Genomic DNA, 13,797 nt, shown 5'->3' on the forward strand with positions numbered 1-13,797 from the left:
CTGTGCCACAGCGCTGGCTGCTCCCCAAAAGCGATAGAAAAATCTGTACATATAGGGAGTGCTTAAAACATTCGTGGAAATTGAATTTTTGCAGAAAGTTACATGTGGATTTGAAAACATTTTTGTACAAAGCTAGTCTCTTCTGTTTGCCCATGACCTTTTGAAATACACCACATATCTTTATTTATTTATTTATTTTTATTTTAGATGATGCTTACATGATCGATTGGGGTGGGAAGGATCTAGGGTTAGGGAGAGCTGTGTCTGATCATTGTTTGCAAGCTTTCTATTTCTTCTTCCTGTTTCTGGGGGGAGGGGAGAGATAAGGGGATAGGCCATGCCCAGCCTGCCAACCATCCCAGTACCCGAGGATGGGGAAAGGCCACCTGATGTCAACCCAGGGTCACAATGGCGCATGTTCCGAAGGTTCTGCCCAGGTGGATGCAGTAGTTTGGAAATGGTGTCGATCTCGCTGATCTGTGGATGAGGAATCCCTTCCAATGTCCATTGACTGACACCTTCGACCTTATAGTTTCCAATCACCCAGATAGTTGCTGTCATTGTTTGGCTGGGTATGGTCCATCTGTTCTGTTCTCCATTCTCTGCTGTGGTACCAGATGTCCTCTGCAGGCCCGATGAGCTATCATGTCCTCCATATGCACCGTGGTCTGCCATCCAGCACTCCATCTTCAGCACTGTTGAGCCAGGAAACCCAGGACCTGCTGGACACCCCCACCCATGGGGCTCATAGATCAGCACCTACCACACAGGAGACCCCAAGGACCTGGGCCAGGAGACCCAAGTCCTACTGGACCCTCCCATCCGCAGGGCTCATGGACCTGACACCCACTATGTAGGTGGGCCCCAGGACCTGGGCCAGAAGACCGAAGGCCCACTGGAACCCCCATCCCTGAGGCTCACGGGTTCAGCACCCACCACACAGGTGGGTGTGGTGAGCTAGACCCTCCAGGCCCCCCATAAGATAACCCACACATGTTTAGTTGTTTCCTGAAGATACATATCTGGATATAGAATGACTGGATCAATGCGTTTGATCATTTAATGCTTTCTAGGCATACAACATTGTGCACATTTGCTAACAGTGTAGTAGGTTTATAGTCTAAATGTTAAATTCATTCATGGATAAAATATCATAGTTTACTTTTTCTTTTATTACCTAACAAGTTATACATTCAGATCTTTGCGTATTTCGTCTCTTTCAAAAATTGTTCTTTCTTTGTTTGCAAGGCTAATGCTGCAATTTTTGAATATTAATCAGGATACCATAATGGCTTTTTTTTTTTTTAAAGATTTATTTATTTTATTACAAAGTCAGATATACAGAGAGGAAGATCTTCCGTCCAATGATTCACTCCCCAAGTGAGCCGCAACGGGCCGGTGCACGCCGATCCGAAGCCGGGAACCAGGAACCTCTTCCGGGTCTCCCACATGGGTGCAGGGTCCCAGTGCTTTGGGCCATCCTCAACTGCTTTCCCAGGCCACAAGCAGGGAGCTGGATGGGAAGTGGAGCTGCCGGGATTAGAACTGGCGCCCATATGGGATCCCGGGGCGTTCAAGGCGAGGACTTAGGCCGCTAGGCCACGCTGCCGGGCCCCCATAATGGCTTTTGTGAGAAAGTGGCAGTGAGGTGTGCGCTGTCCAAGGTGGACTTCACACAGTGCGTTTCCTTCTGCACCTCAGAATGTGTCGACGTGAATGTGACCCCAGACAAAAGACAGATCTTACTGCAAGAGGAGAAGCTTCTGTTGGCCATTTTGAAGACCTCTCTGATGGGGATGTTTGACAGAGACGTGAACAAACTCAGTGTCAGCCAGCAGCCTCTGTTGGATATGGAAGGTGAGGAAGGGGCACCTGCCCACGGCTTCTCGAGCTCTCCGCTGGGCGCCGATCTTCCCCATGGCTTCAGTTGTTTTAACCCGAAACAAGATCTTCTATTTTAAATAGGGGATATGTCACACTATAAAATATGTAGTTACAAATTTGTAAAAAATATATGTATTTTTATTTAAAAGGCAGATATTACAGAGAGAGAGATACTCCATCCTCTGGTTCACTCTCCAAATAGCTGCAGTGGCTGGAGCTGAACTGATCCGAAGCCAGGAGCCTCTTCGGGGTCTCCCACGTGGGTGCAGGGTCCCAAGGCTTTGGGCTGTCCTCGACTGCTTTCCCAGCCACAAGCAGGGAGCTGGATGGGAAGTTGGGCAGCTGGGACGTCCTCGACTGCTTTCCCAGCCACAAGCAGGGAGCTGGATGGGAAGTGGGGCAGCTGGGACGTCCTCGACTGCTTTCCCAGCCACAAGCAGGGAGCTGGATGGGAAGTGGGGCAGCTGGGACTATAACTGGTATGGGATGCCAGTGCCACAGATGGTGAGTTTGCCTGCTACACCATGGCACCAGCCCTTGTTTTTAACTGTACTTTTAAAGATTTGCTTTATTTGTTTAAAAGGCAGAGTTACCAATCCAGAAAGGGAGAGAGATCTTTACCCTCTTAAAATACTGTTTGGTGAGGCTCTGACTTCTCAGTTGACAGTCTTTGTGTTGGCACTTTGAGGCGGAAGCTGCTCGGTGCTCGTGCGAGTCCCGGTGCCGTGTGTCCTCTGGTGCCATGCAAGTCCCGGTACTGTGTGACCCCTGGTGCTGTGTGACTGCGCTGTGCTCATGTGGTTTACCTGGCCCAGAGTGCCTGGTGTGTGTTTGTGCAAGACGCATCGCTTCCCACTGTGTTTTCTCTGTCTCCTGCACCTGCCTGGAGCCAGTCTTGGGTGTAGTACCCTCATCCGTGTTCATGGAGCTGCTTCTCCTGTCTGGATTCACGCCTCGTCAGATTCGGGCAGTGTTGACCCTGATTTCCTGTGGATGATCTGTGTCCTCCGGGACCCCATGGTGCCTCTCACTGTGTGCCTCATGGCATCCGACAGGCCCCCACTGGTTCGCTCTGGCTGTTCCTCCTGCAGGGGACGCTCAGCTGACCTCCTCCGCTGTCCCCCTGCAGGTTCTGTGGCTTCTGTCTCCTGCTGCTGAGCTCATCTAGGGCCTTCTTCAGTTGTGCAACTTCTCGACTCTGGAATTCCTATTTTTTTCAAGAGAAATTTTCTCTTTATTGGTAATCTCATCTGATTCTTTAGATGGGGTTTCATATCTGAACGTATCTTAAACAGCCAGTTTGAAAATCTTCTGTCCAGTGAATTCCTTCTTCTGGCCTCGTCTGAGCGTGTTGACAATTTCTCCTATGGAGGAGCCACACTTTCTTCTGTGTGTGTGTGTGTTTGTAGAGAACTTGGGCCTTTTGAATCTTAGAATTTTTCACCGTCCCTCAGGCCCTCTGCTTCCTGAGCCTTTCCTTGTCGATGTGTGGTGGGCTGCTGTTTGCCCAGCAGGCAGCAGTGCCGACTGCACCCAGGCCCTCGGGGACTGCGCGTCAGGACCTGCCCGGCTGTCCGGCCTCGTGCTCGTCCTGCCCTGGAGAGAGGTGGGGACAGCGGCCAGCCCGTCTAGTCCTCCCGATGTTGGCTGCTGCGTGATGGCCAGCATGATCGATTGGTTTTCAGGGGTTCGCACGGCTGGGAAGGCGCAACTGAGACTGGCCGTCTTCATGAATTAACATTCTCTGGTTAATTTAACTACCAGAATTCTGAAAAGGTTGGGTTTTGGATGTTTTGCCAGGTCATTGCTTGTGGTCTATGCTTGTTTTGCCCAAGGTCACCACCTCCCTAGTGCCTGCCTCCTGGGGTGTCCTGTTAGGGTGATGGCCACAAAGCCCGTGGACATCTGTAGTGATGCCCACTTCTGACATGATGAGCTTCTTCCCGTGAGCAAGGTGCACAGCATCCCTCTTTTCTGAAGCGGCGGTTGGTGTGGAAGTGGCTTCCCATTGTGTCCCCTGCAGCCTCTAAGGCCCTTCTCTCTTCCTGTCTCTTTAGGCAACTTCATAAAAGCACACACGGTGGACGTGGAGAGACCTGGCCCAGAGAAGCAGGCCAGCTGCCCCTCGGCCAGCACCCCGGGCGGGGAGCAGAGGAGGGCAGTGTCTGTCTCCAGGCTGAGAGAGGCCTTCTCGCTCCGTCCGGCATCTCAGAGCCCAGAGCCTCCTGCGCCTGGGCGGGTCTCCCCACCGCGTGGCAGGACAGTGACGTCATCCAGGGCCTCAGGCCGCGGCCCTCTCCCTGGCTCTGTCGCTCTCAGAGGCGAGCAGGACCCTCGGGTGGAGGCCGTGAGTCGCAGCAAGAGTGCCTGTGACCGCGTGGGTGAGGCAGGCAGGGAGGACGTCTTGGTGCCTAGCAGCACCCCAGCTGACTCGGGGGGCAGGCCCAGCAGCCCGGACCGTACAGCAAGTTCCCTGGAAGACGGACTCTTGCAGGAAACCGTGTCACAGCACGCAGAGGCCTCAGAGTCCCACGAGAAGTGCCACGAACAACGAAAACACCTCCGAGTCCCATCTGCACCTGCTGGCCTCTTGTCTCCAAGCGCCAAGCGTGGGAAGCTGGACGGTGCTCCCCTCTGCAGGGGCCCGCAGGACGGACCGGTGGCTCAGCCTGACGTGGCCGTGAGCATCCGGAAGCGTGTCGTGCCCCTCGACTTCTCCATGAGCTCCTTGGCTAAGCGGGTGAGGCGCTTGCTGCAGCAGGAACCGTCGAGCCGAGGCGAAGCCGGCTACCGGAGGTTCCGCGCCAGGATCTGCCCCGGGGAGAACCAGGCTGCCGAGGAGGAGCTGAGGAAGGAGATCAGGTAGGCTCCTGCCAGCCATGCCTGGGGCCCATGGCAGAGCACAGCCTGTCTCCGCCTGACTGGGCTGTGCTGCAGGTCCACGGGCTTCCTTGGCCGTGGCCTTGGTACACTCCGGGGGAGCCTGCTGCCTCTGTGCCCTGATGCTGGAGCAGCTCAGAGGTCAGCTTTACCTTTCCCCCAACTGCTGGTTCGCTGTCTAGATGCCCCAAGGGCCTGGGGCCTCCTAGTCTCCCACCTGGGTGGCAGGGCCTGCATTGCTTCAGCAGTGCCTGCTGCCTGCCCTGGTCTGCCTGGCAGCAGACTGGAGTGGTAAGTCAGAGCCGGGAGGCAGGCCCGAGCAGCCCTGATGCGGGATCCAGGCATCTAGTGGGCATTGTAGGTGCCATCCCCACGTTGGCTTGTGTCCCGTTCTGCTGCCGGCTGAAAGCGGTGTCTGCTTGTTTTTTCAGCGTGCCTTCTGGGGGTCCTGCCTTCCTGGCCCTAGGACACCCTCACAGAAGCTTCTCAGTGCCAGGGGACATCTCCCGTGTGACTGTGGGGCTGTCACTGCACATGGCTCCTTGCGGTCTGTGAATGTAAATTACAGCAGCAAGCACATCATCAAACCTGAGGTCCTAGGATCAGGAGAAGTGAGAACATGTGTCACTGTAGAACACTCTCCCTACCACTCTCAACTTTTTCTTCTAAAATTTACTTATTTGAAAGGTAGAATTATAGATCTTCAATCCACTGGTTCACTCCCCCAAATGGCTGCAGTAGCTAGGGCTGGACCAGGCCGAAGTCAGGAGCCAGGAGCTCCATCCAGGTCTCCGGCATGAGTGGAAGGGCCCCCAATGCTCAAACAAGTGGAACAGCTTGCACCTGTACTGGCCGCTAGTGTCGCGAGCAGCTGCTTAACCCACTGTGCCATGATGCTGTCCACTTCTGCCACTTTATTCACAGTAATGTAGCTTTCTTTTTTTTTTTAAGATTTATGATTTTTTTTTTAATTGGAAGGCAGATATACAGAGAGAAGGAGATATAGAAAGATCTTCCATCTGTTGTTTCGCTCCCAAAGTGGCTGCAACAGCCAGAGCTGAGCTGATCTGAAGCCAGGAGTCAGGAGTTACTTCCAGGTGACCATGTGAGTGCGGGCCTTGGGCCATCCTCTACTGGTTTCCCAGGCCACAAACAGAGGTGAAGGGAAGTGGAGTGACTGGGATTAGAACTGGCGCCCACATGGGGTTCCGGCACTTGAAGGGGAAGGATTTAGACAGTAGGCTACCGCACAGGGCCCATACTATTGCTTATTACAATGTTGGCTTCTCTTGGCTACGTTGCAAGACTTCCTGTGTGTGTGTTTGTCTCATCAGCTGTTGAGCTGTGCTCTGTCCTGGGCCCTGCACAGCTTGGTCACCCTGAACGAGCCCAGTACTTGCTGTCTGGGCCACACAGGTTTTCCTTGAGTTAGGCTAGGCGCTCTTCCTCAGTGCTGGGTGAGTGCTAAGACTCTCACAGTGTCTAGCTTACATTAAAAAGAGTGTTCGGGGTGGCGGTGTTGTGGCATATTGGGGTAAGCATGCATGTGGATACCAGTTTGAGTCCCGGCTGCTCCACTTCCCATCCAGATCCCCTGCTAATGCACCTGGGCAAGCAGGTTGGTTCAAATGCGTGTACCCACGTGAGAGACCCAGAGCAAGCTCCAGGGGCTGAACCAGGGAGAGGAAGAGCTTTCTTTTTGTGATTCTGCTTTTCAAATAAATAGATAACTTTTTTTTTGGCCTTCTAAAAAATGCCAGGAACTGCTTCCTTTATGAAATGTGGCAGGTAGAGCTCAGTTACTTTGGCTAGGCTGTGTGGAGCCAAGGTGGAGGACCAGGCAGCTTCGGGGCACAGTCACGACCGTGTGGTTGTTGGGGAAGACCTGCAGCACATCCCATACCTCATGTTTCTATCCTTGGGACTTTTTTTTTGGCTCTCATCAAATGAGAATTAATTAATTAAAAATTTTAAATAAAAGTGTATTTATTTATTTTCATTTGTTTAAAAGACAGTGAGGGATTTGTTTTTTCTTTGGTTCACTCTCTAAGTGGCCACAGCGACTGGGGCTGGACTAGGCTGCAGCCAGGAGCCTGGAACTGCATGCAGGCTAAGCACTTGGGCCGTCTGCTGCTTTCCCAGGTGTGTTAGTAGGGAGCTGGATTGGGAGCAGAGAAGCTAATATAGGATGGGGGTATCCCCCATGCCACCTTCACCCCTCAATCATAGTGCCTGCCCTGTCATTTTTTTAATAAGATTTATTTATTTTTATTGGAAAGGCAGATATATATAGTGAGGAGGAGAGACAGGAAGATCTTCGGTTCGATGGTTCACTCCCCAACTGACTGCAACAGCCGGTGCTGAGCTGATCTGAAGCCAGGAGCCAGGAGCTCTTCCAGGTCTCCCATGCGGGTGCAGGAACCCAAGGCTTTGAGCTATCCTCGACTGCTTTCCCAGGCCACAGGCAGGGAGCTGGATGGGAAGTGGAGCTGCCGGGATTAGAACTGGCGCCCATATGGGATTCCCGGCGCGTACAAGGCAAGGACTTTAGCCACTAGGCCACAGCGCCGGGTGCCCTAACTGTCATTTTTAAGAACAGCGGTTTTCATCAGTTCAGGAATTTCTTGCTCTCCTGTTGCAGATTGTGAGTTTGGCACACATAAGAATCGCTTAAGGAGCCCACAGGAACGGCAGCACACCTGGCCGCCCCGCAGGGGAGCCCATTCCTGACATGCTCCTGGCGGGTCCGACTGTTAAACTCCAATCCCCTGGCGTGGGCCTGGGGCTGCCAGGGCACAGCTGCCGCGTGGCCTGTGCTGTGCTGATGAATAGGTGGTTTATTTACTTTTCCTGGGAACTGCATCTCATGGGAAAGACTGAGATGGACACAGGGCGGTAGGTGAAGCAGCCTTGTTCCGGAGAGCGGGTTTGTGCTTTGCTCATTCTCTTTGTAAAGCCACGTGTTGTGGAGTGTGGCAGGAGCTGGCCCTGCCAAGGACACAGGTTCTGTCCACGGTGACCTCCGTGGGCTGCCGAGTCAAGCTCACACAGCTCCCAGGAGAGGTGGGATCTGTGCCAGTGGCAGTTTAGGGGCTTCAGCTCCAGTGTCTCCCACCTGTTTCTGGGCCCTGGTGCACTGTTAGGCTCTGACAGTAGAGGCCGCCAGAGGCACACTGCAAAGCCAAGCTTCCTGCTTCTGGGCGCCCCTCCCCCTGTCCTCCCACAGGGCAGAGCCCAGCAGAGGCCAGCAGACCTCTGCGGTGCTGACCGTGGCAGCTTCGCTCTGTCCTGCCGGCAGCGGCCACTCCTGCTGTGTGCGGCAGCAGGTGGGGCCTCTTGCAGGAGGTCCTCTGGGCCGCCCTCCCTGATCCCTAGGGGTCACAGTTGCTTGTGGTTGCCACTCCCACAGCGTTAGAAGTGAAGCACCTTGGGCCCGGCGGTGTGGCCTAGCAGCTAAAGTCCTCGCCTTGAAAGCCCCGGGATCCCATATGGGCACCGGTTCTAATCCCGGCAGCTCCACTTCCCATTCAGCTCCCTGCTTGTGGCCTGGGAAAGCAGTTGAGGACGGCCCAAAGCTTTGGGACCCTGTACCCGCGTGGGAGACCTGGAGGAGGTTCCTGGTTCCCGGCATCGGATTGGCGCTTACTGGCCCGTTGCGGCTCACTTGGGGAATGAATCATCGGATGGAGGATCTTCCTCTCTGTCTCTCCTCCTCTCTGTATATCCGGCTTTCCAATAATAATAAAATCTTAAAAAAAAAAAAAAAAGAAGAAGTGAAGCCCCTGTTCTCCAGTTCACCTGGTGTTGCACCTGATGTCGGCCAGGTGGCTTTTCGGTCTCTTGATTGGACTCTGACCTGTATGGAATTGATTTGAGAGATGGACCCTCAAAGGTAGGATTTGGAGTTTGCTTTTCTTGTGTGTCCCAGCCGTGAACTTGGTGCTGAGCTCTCCTGGTCAGTGGGAGGCGGGAGGGTCGTGCTCCGCGGCTGGTGAAGGTGAGAGCCAGCTGATCGGAAATCACTTGAGGCGGATCGTGCGTGCTTGTCGCCTGCAGTGGCTCTTGTGTTCATCAAGGTGTTAGATGTTGAACACTACCCACTTTGGCAGTGGCGTATGACAGAATGACCAATGCCCAGCAATGGCCATCAGGTGCTCTTGGACACTGGGGCAAGGGGAGTGTGAACTTGAAAGGCTTCCTGTGCCCATGGCTGTCGTGGGTGCAGGCAGGTTTGGGTGCAGGAGAGTGCGTGAGGTAGCTGTGCGTTTTCGCTGCAGCAGGGAGCAAGTATCCTTCAGCAGAGGAGCTGGCTGGCCCGTTGTGGCCCAGCCACACGCGGGGATCCCACGTGGCCAGCCGAGAGCGAAGCACATGCGCAGATACGGGTCTGGACAGATCATGTCGCTGCCCTGTGATGGTGATGGGAGTGGAGTGCTCGGAGAATGAGGGCTGCCGGGCAGAGCTCTGGAAGGACGCGTACCAGGTTGTTAACAGGAGCAATGAACGTCATCTCTGGACAGAATGAGTTCACGGTGCCTTCGGGATCTGGGTTTGGGGCGGGTGTTGAGCCTGTGGCTGAATCACACACATCGCGAGGGCCTAGGGTCGGCTCCTGAGCCCACTCCTGTTCCCTGAGTCTGGCCTCTGCGCACCCTGGGACGTAGTTTGGGGCCTGGTCCAGTGGGTGGGAGTTTTCCTCTTTCTTTTGGCTCACATTGAATGGATGGATGGATGGAGGAAAGAGCAGTTCAGGGCCAGCTGTGTGGCATAGTGGGTGGAGCTGCCACTTGTGAGGCTGGCATCCCTGATGGGAGCTGGTTGGAGTACCGGCTGCTCCACTTCTGATCCAGCTCCCTGCTGTTGGCCTGGGACAAGGAATAGAAGGTAACATTATTTAGACTCTTACCTACCCACGTGAGAGACAAGGATGAAGTTTCTGGCTCCTGGCTGCAGAAGTAGCTGCAGAATCCACTGATTGACATAGTCCACCTTAGAGTCTCCGTTTGCCCAGTTTTTCACTGCCAACATGTGGCTGGGGTAGTTGACTGATTTGTTCTGTCCTCTGTTGTGGTGCCAGGTGTCCTCTGCAGTTTCTGATGGACTGCCATATCCTCCATGTGCACCTGGTTATGCTCTCCACTGCTCCGTCTGAGCCTCTGAGGAGGCTCGGCTCTGGCACTTGCACTCCATGGCAGACCATGGAACCTGCACTTCTCTTCATGGTTAGGGTTCTGAGTCCGGCAGTTTGATTGGGGAGATCCCCAAAAGGAGCTTTGTCTGAGATGATCCCAGAACAGATTCTTGTGTGTACTTGCAAGTGCAGGGCCTGGCACAGTCCATCGCCCCAATCAGCTGGTGGTTGCAGTTGGTGGGTCGGTTCTGTTTCCATCCCTGTCGTCCACTGGAACCCATGGGTGTTGCAGTGCAGCCTGATTCTGCCCAGCACACACTCGGTCCTCACTTGAACCAGTGGGAGCTGCAGCCTAGTCAGAGCGACCCACAATAACTCCCAGCAGCCCTCCCTCTGCCCTGGTTCCCGTGCTTGGCAGTATGTGCAGCAGACTAGTCCAGTCTGTCCCACATCCCATTCAGCTCTCACACATGTCAGTGGGCATTGAAGCCTAGTTCAACCCAGCCAGCTATCCAGCCCACACACATGCTGTTTAGTGCCTTTCTGTCCTGGTTTCCAGTGGGAGTAGTAACCCAAGAGGGAGGAGCCCACTATTTCCCTTCTAGGCCATTCCCACTCCCGGATTTTGCACTCTGCAGGTGGTTCTGGAATTTAACTTAACAGATTTAAATTTCAGTGCCAGCCTCTGCCAGCTGACGTTGCGTCAAAGCCCAACCAACCCTCACCCACTCTAATTTTTGCTTGCACCTGTTGGAACAGTCAGCCCAACCTGGCTTTTCCCTGATCTAGTTCACATGAGGCCCACAGGTGTTGTAGCCCTGCCTGGCCTGGTCTGCCCCCATCCCAACCCACGCTATCCAGTGGGAGTGGTTGTCCAGCAGGGGAGCCCACATTCCCCCTGCCAGCTCTGTCCTCTCCCTCCCTGGTTCTCACATGTGCTGGTTGGGTGCTGTGGCCACATCTGGCACGAGTCACCTCACCTTGGCATTCCGTAATGTGCACTGGTTTGTGTCGTGACCGACCCTGGCCCGACCCATACTGTGTTGAAAATCTTTTATTTTTAAAAAAATATATATTTAGTTTTATTGGAAAGACAAATTTACAAAGCTAGAGAGAGAAAGATGTTCCATCTGCTGGCTTATTCCCCAAATGACCATAATAGCCGAAGCCGAGCTGATCTGGAGCCAGGACCTTGTTCCTGGTCTCCCACGTGGGTGCAGGGTCCCAAGGCTTTGGGCTGTCCTCGACTGCTTTCCCAGGCCACACAGGCAGGGAGCTGGAAGGGAAGTGGAGCCACCGGGGCACAAAGTGGCATCCATAGGAGATCCCAGCACTTGAAGGTGGAGGGTTAGCCTGTTGAACCATCGTGCTCACCCTGAAAAATCATCTTTTCAGAGCTCCTCCAGTTAACATTGTGTGCCCACAGTAAAACGATGTTCGCGGAGATGGAAATCATCGGTCAGTTCAACTTGGGGTTCATCATCACCAAACTGCAAGAGGACCTCTTCATAGTGGACCAGCACGCCACAGACGAGAAGTACAACTTCGAAATGCTGCAGCAGCACACGGTGCTCCAGGGCCAGCGGCTCATAGCGTGAGTTGGTCCATGTGTGTCGGCCGCCCGTGTTGCTCCTGCACTTGGCTCATGTATGTGTGTGCGTGTGTGTGTGTGCACACATGTCCTGTCCGTCGGTCTCAGCTTGGGCCATATGCAAGCATGTAGTAGGGTTTTCGTGACTGTGGTCCTCGCTGTCCTTGCCAAGTGCCTGCTCCCTTGCAGAAGCAGCTCCTGTGTATCTGTTCACTTCCCCTTGCCAAGCCTTCCGAGTATTGAGTGATTGGGTACCCAGCTCTGCTTGGTCAGCATGACCATTCTCGCTGACCACTGTGTCCCTGGTGGTGGGATGCACTTTCTAGCTATCCGAAAACTTAGCCAGGTGGAGGAATAAACTCAGACCAGGGAAGTTCTGCCCCAGTGGTCTGCCAGCTGGAATCAGTTCTGTCTGTTCTCTTGTTCTTTTGAAGTTAGTTGTGTGTGTTTTCAGCATTAGCGAAGACATTGAGAAGTGAGTTTGTAGCACTGAATGAGGGTGTTTCTCTGCGCTGGTCATTTGTTTCTTAGCCAGTTTGTGTGTGAGAGGTTGTGGGTGGCATTGCCAATTGACCCCAGACAGTCACAGGCCAGTGTGGGTCCCAGGGAGACAGGCACTTGAGGGCCATGGGGTGGAACGCACAGTTCCTGCCTGGCAGGGCCCTTGTTTCCTAAGCTTCTTCTTGCTCCCTCTGCCCGACCACTGTGGCCAGCCTGCTTACTCCGTTCATAGTGGAGTCTGTCTGTATGTGGGCCCGGGGTCTTGGCACAGAGAGCCATCTCTGCCCAGCGCTTTTTCTGCGTGCACCCCCCACCCGGCCTCACCCCTGGTTCTCGGTTCTCTGCAGCCCCCAGAAGCAGCGCAGGGCTCCCTTCCTTAGAGGGGCTGTGTGACCCCAGAGGCAGGTCCTGCTCCCTGTCCCAACAGCAGGGGTTTGTCTTCCTTGCCTGGAGTGAGAGTTCATGCGTTGACCATCTCCTCCCACTACTGTGTTAGTCCCAGGAGGGCCAGGACAGAGCCTGTGCCTGCATGGTGTGTTTGCGTCTGAGCTCGAGGTCCCTGCAGGAGGAGAGTGGTGAGGCAGTAGTGCAGGCAGAGGGAGGAGGGGTTGGAGCTTGCCCTCTGGGTTCCTGTTGTTCAGATTCTGTTTGTCTTGAGAGAGGAGGGCAAGTTGCATTTTTGTTACATTTTTTTGGTGGGGGAGGGCAGGAGCAGGATAAGATTGATTGATTGATTTGAAAGGCAGAGTTGTCCAGAGAGAGAGAGAGAGCTTCTATGTGCTGATTCACTCCCCAGATGGCTGTATTACCCGTGCTGGACCAGGCCAGAGCCAGGAGCCAGGTCTTGCGCGGAGAGAGAAGCAGCGCAGCCACTTGGGCCGTCTCTGCTTTCCCAGGTGCATCAGCAGGGAACCGGATTGGAAGTGGAGCTTGGCCTTGAACCAGTGCTCATACGGGGAGCCAGTGTTGCAGGCAGTGCCTTAACTCTCTGTGCTGCAACACTGGCCCTTAAATTGTTAGTTTGTAAATTTTTTTAGGGTTTTATTTTTACTGAAAAGGCATATCAGATTTACAGAGGAGAGACAGAGGGAAAGATCTTCTATCCGATGATTCACTCCCCAGATTGTCACAATGGCTGGAGCTGAGTCGATCCGGGTCTCCCACGTGGTGCAGGGTCCCAAGGCTTTGGGCCGTCCTCGACTGCTTTCCCAGGCCACAGGCAGGGAGCTGGATGGGAAGTGGAGCTGCCGGGACACAAACCGGTGCCCATATGGGATCCTAGCACCTGTAAGGTGAGAACTTAGCCATTGAGCCATCTCACTGGACCCTCAATTGGCTTTTTAAAAAGTGTTTTTATTTATTTGTTTTTAAAAGCAGAAAAGGAAAAAGATCCTCCATTCTCTGGCTCACTCCCTACAAGCTTGCAACTGCTAGGCTGGGCCGGGCCGATGCCAGGAGCCGGGAGCTCAATGTGGGTCTCCCCCGTGCTTGAGTCACCCCTGCTGCCTTCTCGGGTGCACGTCAGCACAGCTAGACTCAGGGTGAAGTCCAGACAGGCCTGTCTGGGAAGTGGGCGGCCCTGTGGAGCTTACCCACTGGCCCAGTGTCCACCCGAAGTCGTTGTCCTTAGAATGTAAAAGTCAAACGGGAAAGCCCAAGCAGGCCATTGCAGTGGGATGACAGAGTGAGGAAAGAGCAGGTGGCTCTTGCAGTCTCCTAAGCTGTAAAAGGGGGGGCACGTGGCAGGAGGAACTGCCAGGCAGTTGTGATGCCCAAATAACGGCAAGGCACGCTGCTGGATGGCATCCTT

General features: G+C 54.1%; 1 protein-coding gene across 1 annotated transcript in view; it reads left to right on the forward strand.

The window, feature by feature from the left end:
- The window catches only part of PMS2 (PMS1 homolog 2, mismatch repair system component), a 31,420-nt gene that overhangs the window by 14,869 nt on the left and 2,754 nt on the right, over positions 1–13,797 (forward strand). Inside the window, exons 10-12 of the mRNA XM_058680292.1 lie at positions 1,702–1,857; positions 3,942–4,746; positions 11,322–11,489. Coding sequence (XP_058536275.1) covers positions 1,702–1,857; positions 3,942–4,746; positions 11,322–11,489 — 1,129 coding nt within the window. The remainder of the gene's footprint in view (positions 1–1,701; positions 1,858–3,941; positions 4,747–11,321; positions 11,490–13,797) is intronic.

Source organism: Ochotona princeps, chromosome 24 (genome assembly GCF_030435755.1).
Source record: "Ochotona princeps isolate mOchPri1 chromosome 24, mOchPri1.hap1, whole genome shotgun sequence".
NCBI classification, from domain to species: domain Eukaryota; kingdom Metazoa; phylum Chordata; class Mammalia; order Lagomorpha; family Ochotonidae; genus Ochotona; species Ochotona princeps.